This window comes from Zootoca vivipara, chromosome 7 (assembly GCF_963506605.1).
Source record: "Zootoca vivipara chromosome 7, rZooViv1.1, whole genome shotgun sequence".
NCBI lineage: Eukaryota > Metazoa > Chordata > Lepidosauria > Squamata > Lacertidae > Zootoca > Zootoca vivipara.
Genome location: NC_083282.1, coordinates 35,918,099 through 35,939,418, shown reverse-complemented (window position 1 = coordinate 35,939,418; position 21,320 = coordinate 35,918,099). Strand labels below are relative to the sequence as shown.

Genomic DNA, 21,320 nt, shown 5'->3' with positions numbered 1-21,320 from the left:
GAACCTTTAGGGAATTATCATAAAGACCTTGGGATACAGGGAGAGAGCAACCCTCTGACCCCACGTGCCGTGCCTCGTTCCTGGCTCTATATTCTACACCGCAGCAGATTAAATTTAAACATTCACGGTTATCATCATGTCTTGTTTGGGCTTCAAAATGAATGGCTATATTTAAAGAGAGTCAAGAGGTGTGAACTGAGGGATTTTTTATAAAAAAGAAATGCATGTATCAAGTGTGTGTGTGTGTGTGTACACACATATATATGCATGCATGCAGTCGTATCATTTGGCCTTAAAAAGAGCTTCCACCAGAGTTTATGGTAATTTAAAATCTCACAGTTAAAATCTGAGTGCTCAGAAGAGAGGGATAGCAATGTTAAATAATAATATTAAGATAATGCTATTAAAATATATACATCATTGTTCTAGAATGAATTAAGATGACTGATAGAAATTTCAGTCCTGTGAGTATGAGGTAGAACAGATTTTATGTAGCAAAGATACCTTTGTTCAGTTGGTCACAATTATTCCCATTTTTTTAGATTGGAATGTGTGTTGTGAAGATTTTCACAAGACCAGTCTTCTTTACCAAAGCAATCCAAGAGCTGGTTGCCTTAAAATCCAATATACATTAAAACTAATGTATGTAAAAACAGGTTGGGAAAAATAACAAACCACCAGCAGAATCAACCCGTTGTTCAAACTGTCTTCTGGTGATAGAAATATGCAGCTTGCAGTCAATAATATTCATATTCTAATAAATATGAATTTTGCATGGAACACTTCTTCTCAGATCACCAGCAGCCTTCATAACGATTTCTCAGGCTATGCAACTGATAAAATAGATGATTGCAAAGCAAACCAGGTACATGAATTATTATCTATAAATGTACAAGCCAAACAATATTTTTATTTCTTTAGCTAATTTCTTTTTTTTAATGTACCAATCTGTGCAGTATTTTTATACATTTACAAGGATCTCTGGTGTATTTGGGATATGAAAAATTACTGTAATTTTTAGGTTGCACCATAAAGCCAGTGGGTGTATTTTTATTAATTTCCAGAATTACAGTTAGTTCATTTTTTGCAACAAATTCTTTTCCTTTTTTTTAAAAAAACCCACAGTGCTTATATTCTGCTTGAAAATAAATGTACAAAGAAAACTGAGTAATTTCCATTTTTCAGTGAAGTAAGGACAAAGGTCAAAATACCCATTTTCCTGGCAGGCAATAACCACAAGTACAGTTATAGTCTAAAAACCATCCCCGTGAAAATAGTATTGTGGTACACCATAATGTATTATTTTTCAAGGATTCCAGAACAGTTTTCCTCAATAAGTAGCATACCAGGTTCTCCTCTCCCTCTCCAATCAGAAATAACTTTGGAAACATATAGAAAGCCAGCTGATTGCAAGCTGTGTTTGCTCAGATAAAAATTGTAGGCAATATGCAGAGGAAGTAGTACATTCTGGAAGTGCTTAAGTTGTCTAATCTCAGTTGGGATTTGGCCTTGTCTAATTTCTCTGGTTAGTACCCAGTGCCTAAAATATTGCACTCAATTTCTTGTGGCCAAGCCCCATTTCTTAAAATTTAGGGCTTTAAGTATGCACTTGGTTGAAGCCAATTAGTGGGAATGTGATTAACCCTATGCCACTATAAGCGGACAGGTCATTTTTCTCCAAACTTGCAACTGACTGAATTGACAGCAAGATCTTGACTTTCAAACATCTGATATAAGCTAATGAAGTGTTTCAAAATCATGATATGTAGCCATTAATAGATGCTGTAAGTGGAGATGTGTGTGTTGATCCCTTCAAAGAGTATAATTATGATTACTGTCATAACAATAACTATCAATTCAATTCACTTGGTATGCTACATACTATGAAAACACAGCACTAATAATTAGTCAGACTTTATCCTAATAAATAGTTTGACTTTATGTGTGATGCCTGATAGGTTTGATGCAGACTTCACCATATGTTGAAATAAGGTCTCCTTCCATTTACAGAATAATTATTCACCTTGAACCCAACACCATGTTCCAAAGTTTTAAATAAATAAATAAACAATAACTAGAACTGCAATGTTGAGTCAATTATCAGTTAAAAAAACCTTTTGACTGATTTATTTTGCAGCAGGTTTTATTTTAAAAAATAGTTTAGTGCTTTCTGTAAAAATACTTAAAAGAATTGCAGCTAATAGGACGTTGTATGTGTATCACCTAAAAGCAGAGAAATGGATGCTGCTTCTCCTCCCCTGACTGTTTACTTTATTAATACGCAGATTTAATAGATTAATCATTAACTGAGTGAAGCTTAACCCTTTAAATATCCTAAGATTTCTTTAATTGTATGACAGTTCTAATAATGGACAGTGGTCAGTCCTAACTTGGGGGGGGGGGGAGTGTTCAGTTAAATGTCTGTTATGGATTGCCCTTGACTTTAATTGTCCTTTATGGATGACTCTCCAAATCCTGCCCCTCAATACTGCCTACGTTTTTCATGTTGTTCCAGGATCACAAAGGATACACAGTGTCCTTTGATAACCAAGGACAGCTGTGGTGGACTCCTGTAGACATTTCTACCCAGACCAGAAAGTCACTGCAGTGTAATGTGAGATGTGGCTTCCTTTGACCCTGAAAGCTCCGCATATTGCCGCTATCTAGGCAAACCTTGGGGGTGGGGTTTTAGACCCAGAATCAGTACAAGATTGGACTAATATCATGACCTTGGTCCAACTAGAAGCAGTCAAATAAAGCAGAAGTAGCTTTATAGAGGCAGGGTGTGCGTCAAAGGGAATTATAGTCTTAATTCCACCCTTCCACATGCACATTCAACGTTATTTAACACAAGGTGTTGCTCCATTAACACAATGCACAATGCCACAGAGGAATGCCCCTTCTACCATGGAAATGTGTTACCAAGCAGTAAGAGACTTGGCAGATCACTTAATTATTTTTTCCGCCTGTTGCAGCAGTTGTAATGCACTATGTTGGAAGATGGGTGGTGGTGGTTGTGTGTAGTAGTAGTAGTAATATAAATGAAGCAATTAAAAATCAATATGAATTTTTAATATGGACATGCTGCAGACCACCTGAATGAAGCTTATGGATCACTGGTGGTCCATGGACCACCGTTTCAGAAGCTCTAAAGCATTTTAGGTAGTATAGCTAAAAATGACAGGCTTTAGCCATTTAGTCATTGGTTCATCCTGTTGACTGCCTATTTTTTTGAGAGGGACACTGTACTTTCTTACATTTTCATAAGGCTCATCTTGTACTAGAAATCATTAGAAACTATTGAGTCCAGTGTTCAAAACAGACTCTTTGGTGTCAATGCCACCAGTATTAGGACACTTCCATGCTTGAGATATATGTGTGTGTGTGTCTGTGTCTGTGTCTGTGATGTATGTTTGCTATCACATCCAATTAAATCTACATAGCTCCACATCAATGTCATCTTGGGTATAACACCATTTCCTTCCTTCAGTGAAGGTGATAACTCTTATTCTGTACCTACAGGAAAACTGCTGATTTTGACAAAATGCTAGATTATTATTAATTTTTTTGCAACAACATCTACTTTGAGAACTGCTGTTTGTTTTCTCTGATACATCAACACTCCTTTGGGTCCAAAAGAAATGGGCTTTGAGGGTTTTTTCCTGTTCATGTGTACAGAACTAAGGAAAAATAGGCAACATTCTGATATGTCTCATCACGTGTCTAAACATGATAGTTTATTGATGTGTATTGACCAATTGTTTGTGAAAGAATAATAGCTGTATTTAGACATTTTTTCCTTGTTGCACTCCTAAGATGCATAGTTGGAAAAAAAGTCTGTTTGTAGCTAACTTGCTTTGGGAGCCCAGCCTTTGGTACAAACTGAATAAAACTGCAAGTACAGTCTTGAGAGCTTGCTAACAAAGGATTTTGCAAAACTAACAAAAGCGGAAAGTGCAATGAAGAACAAAGGGTTAGACTGTGGTGAAAGTACAAGCTGGTTGTTACAACGCTGGGGTTGTTAGGATATGTTATGTTCCTTTTTTAAAAAAAGCAATATTTTAACTGTAATGCTATATGCAAATAATTAAGAATATATTGTTCTACCTCCTTCCTTCCTCTTCTCTTGGTTATGTGGAAACTTTTAACACTGGAGCTTTAAATTTGTGCCTCTGGGTCTCAAATGCCTGAGAAAGCACTGCAGGCTGTAACTGCAGAACATTCCTTTGCTGGGCCCTGGAAACAGAGCAAGCTAGCACAAGAGAAGTTCAGAGAGATCACATGTAAATGAAGGCTGGCTCTAGGCTCCCAAGGAGCATTTTATTTAGTTTAAATTTGAACTTCAACTTTTAAATGCATTCCAATGGAACTGGACAGAAAGTATTACTGGGTGCAGCGGGAAACCATTTTGCTCCAAGTACAGCTCCTTGCAAAAGAGGTTGTTAACAGAACGGAGGGGGCAAGGTAGTTTTATATCCCAGACTTCCATAAAAACACACAAAGTGTGAAGACAAGACACATTTCCAAACACTCAGAAAAAGTTGATGGGCTGGGGAGGGGGAGGCACATTTGACCAGGATTCCCTGGCATGTAACCAAAGCATGTGTGTGGATGTATGTGTATATATATGGCAAAACAAAACTGCCATTTACAGTGTGACTGAACTCTTACAGTGAAGGAACGTGCTGTGCACTGACATGTGCTCTCGGTACAGCAATTCGAAACAAGTCTTGGTTACTACTAAGCTTACCATATTGAAAAAGAGTGCAGTTGCAGGCTGAGTGCCATATGACATTGTCATATGTGGTCCTTCATATTTGATGATCTAGTCCGCCATACATAGGCGTGCTGGTACTATACCACCAGCGCATTCAGAGGAGCGCTGTGCACCATTCAACAATGCACACAGAAGGCTCCTCTATTTCAATGAGACCTTTTCTTTTTACTTTTAAACTTATGCTCTTCATCAAACAAGTGCTTGCCATTAATCTTTCTATGTAGCGGGTGAAGAAGAAAAAAGTGTGTGTGTGTGTGTCCCTTGCCAGGGCCTGTGCACCTGCATCAAATCCCTGTATAGCTTGCCAATTAAGTAGAGGCTCTGAAAAGACTCAATCTGCGGTTCTGTAGTTAAAATTAAGGGCATGAGATTTTTAGTGCATTAACCTCATACCATTTAGAATGCCAGCATATCCCGACTTTTCATCTGTGTTTTAGTACGTCCTGCAAGTAGATGGAGGCAGAGTGCTTGTATGCCAGTAAGAAAAACCTTATGACTAACAACAGCTCGTAAGCAACACTTTGGAAGTCTCTGAAAGATTTCATCTTGCTTTCCACTTAATCCCCTTGCTGCTGTACTTGAGTTCTCAAGTAACTTTGATAGTGCAGGCTCACTTTAATGGGTACAATCTATTTTTCATGACAAAGCAGGAAATAAGCTGTCTTTCGTGGGGAGGAGGAAAGATTTACAAAATGTAATCATTGTTGAAATATTCCCTTTGAACTAGCTTGTCCGCAGGGGTGTCTGGCTCCCAATATCCCAGTTTCTTTAGAACACCCTTACTAGTTCTTCCCGCAGATCAGGTACACTGGTGGTTCACTTCTTTGATGTCTTGAATGAATGAAAGAAAAGCATAATAAAGGGGAGCTGTTGATCAAGCATAAAATACTCTTTAAGCTGACAGAATGGCAGAGTTAACACATCCTAAGCTGCTTTTAGTTTTTCCCCTTTTCCCTCACATTTTCCTGTGCTTTGTGTACAGTGGGGGTTTGTATTTTTTTCCCAAAGCCTCTGATCTATGTAGTATGCCGTCCTATAACAAAACCAGAATAGGATTGTTTTTTTCTCTTGTTTGCTTGACTACTTTTTCTTTTTCTTCTTCTCGCCACCTCCGCCTGAAAAATCTGAAGTTAACTATTACTGTGACTGGCTTTGAATGTGTGACATGAAAGTTTGGGCCATTAATTTAAAGTAAACTTGGCAATAAACATGACTATTCCTTTCCTTCTGCAGAAGCATGTGAGATTTTCCTCATAAGAATTTTAATCTTTATCTTAAAAGTATAATGTTTGATCATTTTCTTTCATAGCAAAAGGTGAAAGTTTTCTTCCCATAGCTCTAACTTATATAATAAATTCCTTTGTATAATGTATACACCGTATTCAAAGTGACACTCGGTCTTGCTTGGTTGGATTACATTCAAAGCCTTTCCCTCTGATGGTTCTATATATTATATTCAGACTAAAGGCATCTGTGTTGCAGTTCAATCAACCTTTAATTCATTTTTCAGAATTCAGACACAGGAGATCCTTGACTTAGATTTACACAGTGTAACATAGGAAACTTTCTGGACTACTCAGTCGATTAGGAACCAGCAGCAAGAATTGCTGCATGATAAATTTTGTGCTAGGTTTTTGGAGGGCACCTGCTTTCCATGACTGCTGCCACTGAGAAACACAGCTCTCCATTGTGGGGCTCCTGAAACAGGAAGAAGTTGCGCCACTTCAGTCTCTTGGAAATGGGGTACTTCGCTTCCCATTCAGACAAAAAGGGAAAGGCAGCATTAGTGTTACCAGTGAACTGGTGTGCTAAAGACATGTTAATATAAAAATGGAGGTCACAACCAGTTTCCAGTGTAGTGCACTCTCTTTCTATATTATATATGCTTTCAATTTTAGTTGTTGAAAGAAGGCCTGTTATAGAGCTATAGGATGAAGTTCACCACAGTTCACCACATTTAGTTTCCTTCAAAATTTGTGTATATTTTGCTTTGAAAATTTTGTGCCTTTGGGGAAATTTTCACCTCTTTCTTTTAAGATGTTCAAAGTACACAACTGTATATTACCAAGATTGCTATTTAGGGAAATGGGGGTCTTCCATCCCTTTTCACTGGATCATTTCATCCATCTAGTCCAGTATCCTATTCTCACAGTGCCCAACCAGGGGCATTCTCCCCTTCTGCTGTTTCCAGAAACTGGTGTTCAGAAGCATACTGCTTCCAGCAGTGGAAGAAGAAATAACCATTGGCGTTGGTAGCCACTGATAGCCTTATCCTCCATGAAAATTAAACATTTGTCATTGTGTTCAATCGAACATGCTTAAAGCCCATTTTCATACCTTTGTCTGCACACCTGGAGTTGTTGGGTGTGGGACTTGCAATGTGTGCACCTACGCTATCCCTGGTTTTGCAGCTCACATATTCAGCTAAATGCCTGAGCACAGCTAAACTTATGTATGAATGTGTTCAAAGATTCATACCATTCCCTTCTAGCAAAGTTAGATTCAGAGTCCACTTTCAAAATAAAATAAAATACCAACAGCTTTAAATCAGCAATACTTCAAAATAGCATAAAATCATATAAGAAGACAACAATATAATATGAATGCATGTGTCCTTCAAGCCTGGAAAGAAGCCGAAAGGCCAATTTGTTTTGATTTAGCCTAACTTTCCTGTGCTCCCAGTCAGTGCTGGCCCAATCTGCTTAGAGATGGTAGGTACCACTGATGCAACCTTTGAAGTTGCCCCTCTTAAGCAGTGGCGTAGCTAGCCTCCTGGCCGCTTGGGGTGGCAAACCCGAAGGCACCCCGCCGGGGGGCGGGGCGTCTGTAGCGCACATGCATCGTGCGTCACGATGCACAATGCATGCGCGCTACGAATACCCCTGTGACCAAACCTTTACATGCAGGGAGAAGGGAGGAGGGAGGCACAGCAGCCCCGTGCATCCCTTCTCCCTGCATGGAAAGAAAGCGGCAGCTTTCGGGGTTCCCTCCTCCCTTCTCTCTGCACGGAAAGAAGGCGGCAGCCACTTACACGCTCAACAGAGTGGCAGCCAGCAACATTGGGGCCTCTCGATGGCTGTGGCCGCATCGTCGGTGGTGGAGGTGCGTCGATGGTGCTGCAAGATCACAACTATTGCATGAAAGCATAGCACCCCAAAACATGGCCCTGATAAGAGCTTCACCTCTGTTGCGAGGGTATTTCACAACCAGGAAGTAATTGCTTTGAAAGACCCTCGAGCCTTATGCAGTCTATTGCCTCATAGCCTTAGCATCTCAGCTGCAATGTCAGAACAATAATACTGATGTATCTTCTAATAGTACTGATATATCTTAATACTTAAAAAATTAGCATTCTAAACAACTTTATTAATGTTGTTGTGGCCATCAAAAACAGGGTAGACTAACACAGACTTAAGAGTTCCAATCTTCTGAACTCTGCAGGCTATTCAGTCCCAGAGAGTTCCCTCTATGGCACTGGTGGTAAGCCTTCTTTCACCGAGGTCATGTTCCCTTCTAGGCAACCTTTGAAGGCTTACATGTCAGTAATGCACTGAGCCAAAGGCAAAGATAGGCAGCACGGCAAATGTGAATTGTACCTTTTGTACAGTAGGCTAGTTTCTTCACACTCACACCTCACTCTCTTTCCTCCATCCAGGCAAGCAACAGGCATTATGGAGTTAAAGGACACATTTCAGTCAGGCGAAGACACTCAAGGAAAGTGTGAAGTAGAGCCTGTGATGGTTGTGGCCTGGTTAGAGGGTGGGTGGGAAGGGATATTGCCTGGGCAAAATATGGAGGACCAGTATGAGAGGCCCAGAGGGCTTCATTTGGCCCTGGACCAGAGTTTCTTTGTTCCTGTCCTAGAGAATGATAGCCCCCAATCACCAATCAAATCCACAGCCAGTGCACCACCACAGAAAGACCCTGGCCTGGTTTATCACACAACGTACTTTACTTTGGGTGGGACCCCAGGAAGGGCCTCCACTGTCAGTCTTGATGCATGGGCAGGTTTATATAGGAAGAGGGTCCACTTCAAGTACCTGAGTTCCAAGTCATTCAGAGCCTTATGTTTTAAAGTCAACACTTCAACTTAGGCCCTGGTAACCTAAAGCCAATGTGGAGTAGAGGTTATATTACTGGACTAAGACCTGGGTTGTAAGTTCCCATTCAGCCATGAAGACCACAGAGTGACTTTGGGCCGCTCACTGCCTATCAGCCAAACCTACCTCACAACATTGCTGTGAGGATAAAATGGGGAGAACAATGTGTGCCACCTTGAGCTCCTTGGAGAAAAGGTTGTCTATAAACACAATAATAGTAATGAGACCTGGCCTAATCTTTGTATTTCAGCCTAACCTACTTCATAGAATTATTGTAAGGGAAATTGTGTTGGCCGGGGGGGGGGGGGGTTGTGACTGCCCTGTATGCCACCCAGTCTCTTTGGAAGAGAAGGGAAATTTTGTAAATCAATAAAAGGCCTTACTTATGTATACATTTGGGAGAAATAAAATCTAGCCTATGGAGTTTGTCAGAGAACATTCTGAATGTATTAATGTCCTTAAATAACCCATTTTGCTTTGAGAAGCAAGCCAACTTGTCACACCCAGTTCTGGATTCCACATTAACAACCTCCTTCCGCAGCATTAAACTTTGCCCTTGAGGACTTCGTTTTACTTTCTTCTATCCTTTAGTTACTACTTCTGTTTGTTTTGTCTAATATGTCATTATTTAGGGGGGATGCACAGATAGAAATCTTTGAAACTGGGCTAGTTTGGGTTTGAAAATATAAATTTTCAGAGCCAAAAATAAAAAAGACAGGCGTTTTAAAGATTATTTGAATAACCTTTTGGCCTATTTCTGTACTGCTAGCACAGTTAAAACGTGTACTAGAGAATAAATGTTTCTGTTCTGAACTCCAGGACTGGTGTTTTTTAAATGTTCTTTGAATCCCAAAGAAAGACTTGCCAGGAGGTTTTTCTTTTCTTTTCTTTTTTTAAGTCCCCTTCCGCAGCTAGCCCTGGATATAGGCTGACATTCTCAAAGCAATGTAATTGCCATTTCAGACTTCCTGTTTAGGATTCAGTCAAGTAGATATTGTTTATGGTTCATAAAACCTTACTACTGTGAGGATTTTAGGACATTGGCAGTATAGAGCCTCAACTTTCATAGTGCTGTAAATTAGGGAGGGGGGAGTGTGATAGTACTCCTGAGGACATTAAAACAGAGCTCAGCAATGGTTAAATGGAATTTTATAAGCACATTCAGTGTGGAACTGTTTTGCATTACATGAGTTGAATACCTTAGAGATGACACACATCTGCAGGCACTTTATTAAATCCTTAGTCAGCACTTTTCAACCTGATGAGATTACTTCTTCATTTGACTGGAGAAAGGAAAGTGAAGATCTTGTACTGGACTGCAGAATTCTTCTTGATGTTTCACCTTGAGCACGGGAGGAAGGACAGTAAAATCCATTTTAGGACAACACAGAATTGTAGTAGTCCCAGGTATGGGCAAAAAAAGAGAGAAGTCTTCGTGCAGGCCCAGTAAATGGTCTGGGCATTTCTGATGCTGCTGATTTTCTGAAGCTGAGTAGTTCCTTGCACTAGAGACCACCAGGAATCCTATATAAGACCAGATATTTAAAAAATTGAAATATTGAATACACTTCTGATTGCATATTACCCAACATGCCAAAAAGTTCTTCCAGCACAGATACTTGTTTTTTACTACTTAGACGGATCTGTGAATCACAGACCAAATGTGAGCATATTTGTGACAGCACGTGTAAGTGCATTTAAACACCCCCTTTATTTTGAAGCTTACATATGCAAACAAATAATAAGCAATGGTAGTTGCATTTTGGGGGGGGCAGACTCCTGACATTGTAAACAGTGTACTGGGACATCTTATTCTGAAAAAAGGCATCTTTGGTGGTCAGTTGAGTGTCGAACATCTCTGCAAACGATTTTTTAGTGTCCAGTTTGGCCAGGAAAGAGTTAATCAGCTTTCCATTGTGTCAGACGTGAGTGGTGCCTCCAGGAGTCATATTGACACCCCCAGCGCAGGGTAACTCTATTCCTTTATTGACATGTTGCTCCTCAAGAACACAACAGCACTGTCTGCAAATCATTGCTAAAATCATCTTTAAAAAAAAGTTTGAAAGCCTTAAGGCTTAGACAAAGGCACAAGAGCTGCAGTGCGCAGCTCAAAACTCCAGAGTCAGCAACTTCTATTGATTAAAAACTAACCTTTAAAGTAACTCTCAGAGTGTGTGGTTAGCATTTAAATTTAAACATGTCATGAGTTGATTTGTGTTACTGAATACCAACTCTGAAGGAGTTACATTCACATCAGATTTTTTTTTTCCTAATTCCCTTAAGCAGCTAAAGTATTTCATGAAATGTCAGCAGGGCAGGAGAGTGGGAGAGAGGTGTTTATGGGGAGAGGGTGCGACTGGCATGAGCCTCGTATAAGTTTTCTTTCCCATGCAAATATTCAACTCTTTCTCTCCCCCTATCCCACCCCAGTAAAAGAAAAGAAAGAAAGAAAAGTGTGGGGAGTGCAATACAATAATTAGCCCTTTGTCTAACTTTCCCAAGTGCCAGAGAGAGGCTGATTAATTAAATATACAACAGCATTGGGTTTTGGAGTGGGGGTCTCGCTTGCTGGGTAGGTCATAAATTAGGCTGAATAAATACTTCAATGTGTTTGCAGCGGCCCTGCTACGTCAGAGCCACTGGAAGGTTGGTGGGAGGAGAGCAGAGTGTTTCTTGCTAATGATAGTCACGTCTGGGTCTGTCTGGTTGCTCGTAGCAACCAGACATGATGTAACACCAGGATGAACTTGAACTTGGGGGACTTGAAAAGGGAACAATAGACCAGAGCAATCAATAAAGCCTATTTCAGTGAAGGATTACAGAGCTGCTCTGGGGTAACCTTGTCTGCAAGGCACACATTGAATAGTAAGATGGGTGAAGAAACTTACCCACCCACCCAGTTTTGAGAGGAGTTCAGAAGCACTGCAGATTCCCCCCTCCCCCCCCCAAAAAAACCTGTGCAGCGAGTAGCAAAGGAAAGAAGTGGCATGGAAAAGTGCACCCCCTGCTGTCCAAAATGTGCACTGAGTATTATTAAAAGAAATACCATGCACAAGCTGTATTCTGAAAAAAATGCAAATAGTTTCAAGAGTTTTACTACATGTCCCAAAGTGACACAGGCCATCTAGGCACCAGACTGTCTGAATCAAATCTCTGCAATTTGGGGATGGTTACTAACTGACAATTAACATCAACCAGAAGAACAGCAGCAGCAGCAACAACAACAAAACACTATAAATTAAGACCTAGATATCGTTCTTGATCACTACTTTAAAAATTAGTTCAGCCTGACACTTCTCATTTGCCTCTGTCAGTTGCATACTTTACATGGGACTTGTTTCAATAAATCTGTAAATCTGTAACAGGAATGATACTTTAAATGCTTTTAAAGTAACAGTCACATTAGGTGTGTTATCAAGTTGTATTGGAAGCCTTTATCAACTTGATAGGCAGGTCCTGGTGATAGCTTGATGGGGACAAATGGTCTTTCTCTCAATTTCAAACATGTGGCTTCTTGCTAGCAACTCCTAGAATCATGATTCTAAACTTGGGTGCTGTGTGAATGTCTGCTGTGCTGATGTTTTGCACCATCCAAGCTTTACTGTTCTGTAATAACACTTACGAGAGAGCAAATTTTATTGAAATGAATACAATAAGTTCGTGAATTTATATAGAATTGATGTGTTTGAATCAGTGCACTATTAGTAAACACTAATCTTAGTGGCCCTAATGACAACTGTTTACTCAGTTCAGTTTTGTAAATAATGTACCATTCTTTACTCACTTGAGTAATTTTATCAAAGCCAATCTATATTAATCTAGTGAATAGCACTGCTGATAAAATAATGAGCCTAGGCACCCTAACCTTCATGAAAACCTTTTGAACAAAAGTTACGTATAAAAACTATTTCATTTAATTACTATCAGTCTAGCTCTGACTCATAAAATCAGAAAAGAAAGATGGTGAAAGTGTGTGTGTGTGTGTGTGTGTGTGTGTGTGTGTGAGAGAGAGAGAGAGAGAGAGAGAGAGAGAGAGAGAGAGAGAGAGAGAGAGAGAGAGATAAAAAAAGACCAAAGAATTAGCCAGTGGGATGAAAAAGGAAACTAGTCATCTGAATTGACTGTGTTTCTCTTGCCAACTTATTTTTGAATAAAGCAATATTTATTTAACTTTCCTCCATGACATACTGCCAAAGCTAAAAATCATGTAATCTGAAAGCCAGCAGGATTTTTGCTTTTGTTAATATGCAATTTAAATATTAATAATACTGGGTGTTTTGGTGTAAGCTCATTTTGTCTGAGAAATGACAGGGACAGTAAAAACACCACTTTGATTTGTGTCACCTAGCTGAATTTATATATTTATTTATTATGTCACTCATAAAATCCAGTGATTGCAATGGCAATGTGTTTTGTTTCTGTCAAAGAAAGAAAGAAAAAAGGTGCAAATTATTAAAGCTGGACAGCCAGAAAATCTTTACATACTGTGGATGCGGTGTTAGACTTCAGTGATCCTGGCCTAATCATGGCCTAGCCCAGGCATCCCCAAACTGCGGCCCTCCAGATGTTTTGGCCTACAACTCCCATGATCCCTAGCTAACAGGACCAGTGGTCGGGAAAGATGGGAACTGTAGTCCAAAACATCTGGAGGGGCGAAGTTTGTTGATGCCTGGCCTAGCCTACCTTCACAGGGTTGTTGTAAACAGTGTTTTTTCTTGGGGGGGGGGGCACAGCCCTAAACATTTTGTGAATCTAAGTTTGGCCTCATTGAGGGGCAGTATGTCAATAGGAAATAGGGGTAGGAAAATGAGAGTACCCATAAACATTTTTTTAAGAAAAAGAAAAGCACTGGTTGTAAAGATAAAATGGAAAGGGTCTGTGTAAGCCACTCAGAACTCCCTAGAAGAATGAGAGGATACTATTGTAATAGGTAATGGTAACAATATTAAAAAAAAGAATCAAAAGTTAGTTTCAAGCATTATACCAGCTTGATTCAGCCCCACTCCTCCACACCAGTGCCAATTTCCACTACCGTAGGTACACACGGCAATGGCACTGAGATGTTCTTCACAGTTGGGCTGACTTCTGAGACAAACAGTGAACACAAGCCTGCTTCCGTATGTAAGAAGTTTTGGCAACCTTCAAATGAGCACATAGATGTTTGAATCATGGTATTTGAAAAATAGTTCAGGGGTGGCTTAAACGGATAATGGAAGTCACAGTTGTGTATAACTGAACTCATAGTGGCCTTTAGTGTTGTGTCTGCTTGTTCAGCTGACAGTAACAAGGCCTTATCTAGTTATTTTACACTACCAGGGTTCAAAATCGAATACATTTTGATTGGGTTTCGATTCTTCTCACGCCTTCATTGATTTGGTGGCTTTTCTGAGGTAAACCACCAGGCCTGAAGAACACAAAATGTATTGTTGTGAGTTTGGGGGTGGGGGCTTGGCCATATGCCTGAGATCCTTCTAAGGCCTGCATCCAGCCAGGGTTAAAATCTAATAGAGGATTCAGTTGTTCATGTTCTTGGTAATAGATTATGCATGGGTCATGAAGGAAGTGACTCCGTGCCAGAGAAAAAAATTGGTGGGTCCTTCTCCCTCAGCTGGCTAGTAGTTAGAAAGACAATGGCCAGAGTTGAGGTATATAGAAGCAGGAAGATGAAGGATGGGAATCCTTAGAGACAGAACCATGCTTGATTTCTGCTAGAATCCCAGGCTGTGGCTATGGGAGACCCTCTTGGGGTGTGAATGGTATGAGTCTCTCCATTGTAGGCTCAGGTTGTATATATGTTGTAAATAAACCATACATCATAAAGGCACCACAGTCTCTACTCATCCTGAGGAAACCAAACCCTGAATAAGCACCTGGAACCTCTGGGATCTCGCACCGCTCCGAGATTGGGGTGGTGTGCAACGGTATTCTGAATCTATTGGAAATAAAACAATTCACCTCTCCAGCCCCCTTCCTGCTGTGGTTCACCTCAGTCTGTGATGACAGACATCTATGCCCATTGCTTTATATTTTATGGAGTGCTATGATATGTTTTAGTTTAATTTCATGGAAGACAGCTTTTATCCAGGTTTAACCTTTATTTACAAACATACACTTGGCCAGAGAGAGAAGTATCAGCACTTTTGGTGATCCAATTGCCTCTTATTTCAGGGTTCATCTGCTGTGTTCCTCATAGCAGCTGACAGTGATGTCAGTTATCCATTTTACATGTTATAGCCACAATTCAGAACTGACAGTAGAGAGGCAGCCTTGATGTGGCAATTTTAAAACATACTGTAGATCTTAGCCTTTTTCCATTTTAGCAATTGGACCTTCGTGTATATGGCACAATATTTTCACATGTGTAAATTTGGTCCGAGATTGATGCAGCAAAAAAAACCCACCGCTTTCCAGGATTTGCGGAGAATCCAACTGTGTTTGGACACATATGAATGGAATCCAGGGGTGTGGTTCAGTTGTGGGAAATGTATAGGTAAACTAAATTTAGCCACAACCTTCAGATTACTTTAATCCAAGATGGTCTTAATGGTTTCATGGAATGTGTAGATCATAATACTCATTGTATTGCCAGAATTTCTAAAGTTCCAAGCAGCTCCTGAAATCTTTATGTGGCAGAAAGCCACACGCTTCTTGTACTGCTGCTTTATCCTCCCTCCTCAACTGCCTAAACCTACTTTTGGGTTCCCTACAGCAGTGGTTTTCAACCAGTGTGCAGTGGCACCTTGGGGTGCCTTGAATGATGGTCAGGGGTGACATGGGCAACACTGGCCCCTGGCCCTCTTTCCTTCCTTTCCTCCCTCCTCTGATGCCCTCTCATGTCTCTGCCTCCCAAAGGATTGCACAGCTGTTTGTTGCAGCAGCAGCTCTGTCTACAAGCCTCTCAGGCAAATGGTGCCTCTGGGGCTGACCGGGGTGCTTCCCAGGCCGTTGTGGGCAGTGTGAAGAGGCACCTCTCTTTGGGGCAGAGGGGGGAGCTCAGAGACCAGGGTGGCAGCTGTGGCTGCCCAGAGGACTCCCAAGGAGAGGGGAGAGGAGAGGAGGCTGGGGGAACACTCCAGGAGGGTGCTTAAAAAAGGTTGAGAGGCTGCCAGCTCTGCAGGCAAGGGGTGACATACCTCAGCACCTGAGCCCCACAAGGGTGCTGCAGGAAGAATGTAGTTGGGTCAAGGAAGCCGTAAACCCCAAAAGGTTGAAAATCTCTGCCCTACAGGTTTATTATTTAAGTGACAGTTCATGGATGGAGCAGCAGTCATGACATCTTGTGTCTCTTCCATATGTTCCAATATACACACCAGTCACATCTGTGTAATGATTTGGAATTTTCTTATTTAGTGTTCATAAAAAGAATAAGGAGAGGTGCAATGTCATCATGCGATTTCACTGGTTTAGTACCTTGGCACAAGAAATAGCCAAATGATTCACTGTTAATTCCTAGGTTTCTTTACACATAGCCATGAACATGCGAGGGATTTTGCTGAAAGCATTGCATAAATACTTTTTTTAAAAAAATAAATCTTCCCTTTCTTTTTTGTTTCCTTCTTGCAGTCCTGGTACCTGGGATAAAACTCACAGCTTCCCACCACCCACCAGACAGACCACCCGACCCCTTCCCAACTCTGTAACATGGAAGCAGCAGCAACAGTTACTTCGCATCCATGGAAGGGGAGATGAACAGATATTGACAGCAAGCAACTGCTCGCATTCAGAAACGGCAAAAGTTATGGTTGATTGACAAGGGCCGTAACATTGTTTGGGGGCGGGCGGGAGGAGGGGATTTTTTTTAAACAAAAGAACACCTTAGTGACCGATGTAATTTCTCATATGGTGCTGGAAATGTTTGGGCTTCATGATTTTTGAAGTGTTTCAACTGGTAGTGTAAGCATTAGGGACACTGGGTAGTAGAGCTAGCCTGCTGGCTGCTTACTGACTTGCTGTTATAACACTTTCCACATGGCGCCTAGCTGTTTTACAGTATTTTTCACTGATTAATTTCCCATATAGGTGTGGGACTTCTTGAGAGATCATGAGGAACACACATACATGATAACTTTTGTAGTAGCTGAATTCTGCAATATAGAACTTACAGGACAGACATGGGGCATGTTTTTTCTGTAACATATCAGGTGTTTTGTTTTTAATTTTACACTCGGCAGTTAGATACGTGACATGAATCATAAGAGCATTATCAACAGGTTGATTTCCACTCAAGTTGCAGAAAAATATAAAATATCAACCTACTGCTGTTCACATGAAAAAGAAAAAAAGGGTTTAAATGCTGCACTTACATGAAACATTTTTGATGATTTTCAACATGATATAAAATTCACACGGAAATGGGGAAGTTGGTCTGTTTTGATAGAAACTGACAGGAATCAATCAAAACAATCGAATTTTGAATTGAGAAAAGTGCAATTTCATTGGATAGCTAAATATCTTTGTAAGATAGAGATTGTTGAAAATTCTATTTTTGTTTTCCAAGTCCTACCACCCCAGGACTCTAAATTATCGGGGTAAAAAACAGCCTTGCAAGAAAAAAAGGGGGGGAGCTATTTTTGCTTTTTATGTTTTTTATTGTTAAACTTGTATCCCTTTAAAACTGAAGGAAATTTAAAAAGAAATACAAAATTTAATGGTGCTTTTACCACAATATGTTATCTACATTAAATGCTAATTAATCATTTTCTGTTATCAAAGCACATAATTAAAATTAAATCATAATATCTGTTAATTTTATAAGCTAAAAGTCACTATAATAGATTATGCCAATTCTGATAAAATCGTATGTGTTTCCGGCAATATAGGGTATATCACTTCTCAAAATACTTTGGCCACAACCAGACACAGAGGTAGGTGTGCTTAAGCCCATTGAAACAAATGTCCTTAAGTATGCTTCACTCTGAGTTAGACTGTGGCCCTTGAGCTAATAAGAGAAAGCTGTCCAGAAAATAAAACGCCTTTGTGTCCCTGAACTGGCGTTGGTTTTTTTCTGAACTGCAAAGGCAACAAAACAGAAGCAAAATGCTGATTCTACATCTTATACCAGTTCAAAGCAAGGACACTTGCTGAGAAGAAGAAAAAAAGTTTGGACCCAAAATGTCCTGAATCTTATGTACAAAAAAAAAAAAAAGGAAAAAAAACAGGAAAAAAATGCAAGTGATTTTTTTCCCCTACCAGACAGCGGAGCACCCCTTTGCTTCCCATGCAACTTTAAGAAGGTTTCCTATATTATACATATATATACGTTCTGGTTGGCGAGTCTCGCGAATCAGAGAAATTCTCTGCATGTTCTAGTGTTAGTAACTAATTTTTATATAGTTAATGTAGGGTAAAGTAGAGTGCATTAAGACACAATATTGTAATCCCTAATCCAGGCACTTGCCTTTAAACTATGTTTGTTCAGCCCTTCAGAAGGGTTTCTACTACTGTCCTATACAATCAAGTAAACTGAATTTATTGGGAAGACACTTTGCTCCTCATCTTTCCCCTGAAACTAATTTTTTTGTTTTGTTTTGTTTTATTGATTTGCACGAAACAAAAACAAAAAAAATTCCATATCAATGTGCCTTGCCCTGGATAGCGATTATTTGTGGAATTGTTGCACATGTTCCTATATTGAAAGGGTTTTTTTCCCTAGTCAAGCATTTGGAGACACTTTTTTGTAAATGTGACTTTTATGTCAGCCATTGTCAGTTTCAGCATCTTAGAATTCAGTAGGATGTTAGTTGTTCCACAGATAGCGGTAGTGTTTTCTTGTCCTGTACGGTCAGTGGCAGTGCTATTCTGAGATCTGTAGATGCTAGATTATCAGTATTTTTGATGTTGCTGCATTTTACATTTTATTTGGAGTCTTCCTTTTGTTTTTGTTTTTTCCCAGATATATGAAAATATGCAATACCTGCTTATATCATGTAGAAGAAAAGCTTAGCAATTCTTAATTTTTCTTTAATATTTTTTTTATTTGACCAAAGTCGGTGCTGCACTTGACGCAGTGTATTTTAGGTGTTTGTCTTTGTACTTTTTTGTGATTTTTGAATGCACACGCAGGAAGGGCTCTTCTTAGAGAAGCAGTCAAACTGTGAAGCACTAAGCTGAACCCTGCTTCAAGCAATTTTTGTTTTACAACTGTTCCTTTCACAAGCAAGCCTTAAAGAAAACAACCTCCCTTTTTCTTCAAATCCCACACCCATTTTTATTAGCAGATTGCAATCAATCCACATTCAATAAAAAGTATATAATGCCCATTTTTATATGCACGTTTTTAAAACTTCCAAGTTCTGAAAATTGTTTACTGGTTATTCTCTATTTAAGGAAAGAAATGTTTTGGATTTTCATATATGTCAAATAGGTGGTTGAGTAGTCATTTGCTCCGTTGTATTGTGTGATTGTTAGTGTTATGGTATCACATCCACTAGCCAGCATCCTTTGCCTTCCCTATAGCACTTAGCAGGGCATTACTTTATTAAAACATATGTGCACTAAAAAAAATAAAAAAATAAAAAAATTAGCAGCTTTCAGTGCTTCACAGTGAAGGGAAAAAAAGCCTAGACAAACATTTTGTCAGAACCTTGCTATAAGCCAAGGTATAACCAGTAAATTGGTTGTATATACAACGAAATTGCACCCTTTTTTAAAAAAAACAAAAACAAAGCAAACTAAGCAATAGTTTGGGCAGTTAGTTGCTTTTAGTGAGCATGCCGTAGTCATGGCCGCAAAGAGAGAGAGAATCAAATCTGCCCACTCAGAAGCGATGTAATTTGTATGTTGTATAGTTTTATTGATTACACTGATTTATTCTACCCTATTTTATAATGCAGGACTTTTTGTAATGTTGTTTAAATGAGGAAAATTTCTGTCAAATTAGCTTAGTGGAATTTCTGATTGTTCGTTATAAAGGCAGCATTCATAGAATTGCTTTTTTCCCCCTCTGGGAACTGGATTTAAGTTGAAAACTTTCCTGTTTCCTTTTTGTATGTATTTAAATACAGTTTTTTTTCCTCTCCTTCTCTCAATAGTATAGCATATTCCTATGCTTGAGAAGTATAGGCTACTGAAGAACCATTGTAAATGGACATTGCAGATATGCTGTATTTTTGAAAGTGTTTTATCTTATTAAGTTTGAAGATGGTAAAGTTAGGGAATTCTGATCGGAATCTCATAAAACAAATTGTTTTAAAGGCTTTAAACATTAGGTAGGCGGTCAAGGGTGTTTACCAACAGGGGTTGTAAAGTATTAAAGACACTAAATTAAATTTTGGTTCATCTTATTATCATGCAGAAACACAGCAGTTCAGATCTGTTCAGGTGTGGAGAACAAACAGAGTTTTATTCCTCAAAGTATAGCAGAGAATGCAGATCTGAGGGGAGGCAACTGCATGGGGTGTGCAGTCTACAATAGAGAAATAATCCTGGGTCACACTTCAGAATCAAATTCACATGTCCATTCCCCATTTCAAAATTGCTTTTTATTCTTTGTGCAAAAAACTTTTCTTTCTGATCCTTTCTTTTAAAACCGCCAGATACACAACACCGGCTCCCGCTCCCATTTTCCTCCTCAGTCCACCCCCTGCAAAATAACATTGCTTTCTATGAATTGACTCCACTAGTAGTTTCCTATTCTTTTGACCACTTTTCAAAATAGGACTTTAGCTTGTTGTCATTCTGCACACCCCTGCAATAAAGTATTTATTAATCACGTTATATAGTGATATCTAACATCAGTCACCAGGAGTATACCTTGGCTGTTTGGTGATCTCTCCCTCTTCTCTTAAGAGTTGAAAAGTGAAGGAATAGAACCTTTTTTCCCCACAGTATTCAGTCAGCCCACAGGAATATGTAAAACTCCTCTACCTAGTTTTCTTTCACAGTTTTCTTTTTCTTCCATATATTTTGCAGCTTTGTAGTAACAGTGTTAACATTTACTGTACACATACATACCCACACAAAACAAAAGACAAAAAAACCAAGATACATGGCATAAAACAGGTATTTTTCCTTGTGTTTTTTTCTCTTTTTAAACAAAATGTCACTTAATATACTTTGCATTGTGTCTCTGGAAATATCTTTCTTTCTTTCTTTTAAAAAAATGATTTTACTTTGGTAGAAGGCCTCCATAGAACAAACATTGCAAACCACGACCGGCATGAAAATGTAAGGAGAGCTTCAATGGCACCTAAAAGAAACTCATCTTTCATGAGATCTATTGGGGGAGGTCTCATGAAGTGAACTCTGCCTACCAGGCAAGGTTTCCATTAAATCAAGCTTACAAAGCCAATTTTGTCTTGAAGTCAATGCATGTATTACTGTTTGACAGTAAAACCCGGCTATGCCACCATCAAGTCCAAGGCTGTGCAATAGTCTAATTAGTATCGAGTACATTTTCCTTTTATTTTTTCCAATAAAAAAGCAGTGGGATGAAAATTGCTTTG

General features: G+C 39.5%; 1 protein-coding gene across 8 annotated transcripts in view; it reads left to right on the top strand.

Moving 5' to 3' along the window:
- NFIA (nuclear factor I A) overlaps nucleotides 1-20,966 on the top strand; it is a 282,624-nt gene extending 261,658 nt beyond the window's left edge. For all 8 annotated transcript variants that reach the window (XM_035123739.2, XM_060276862.1, XM_035123744.2 and 5 more), the window contains one exon: nucleotides 16,441-20,966. In XM_035123739.2, coding sequence (XP_034979630.1) covers nucleotides 16,441-16,458 — 18 coding nt within the window. In that variant the 3' untranslated portion in view covers nucleotides 16,459-20,966. The remainder of the gene's footprint in view (nucleotides 1-16,440) is intronic.
- The last annotated feature ends 354 nt before the right edge of the window (nucleotides 20,967-21,320 follow it).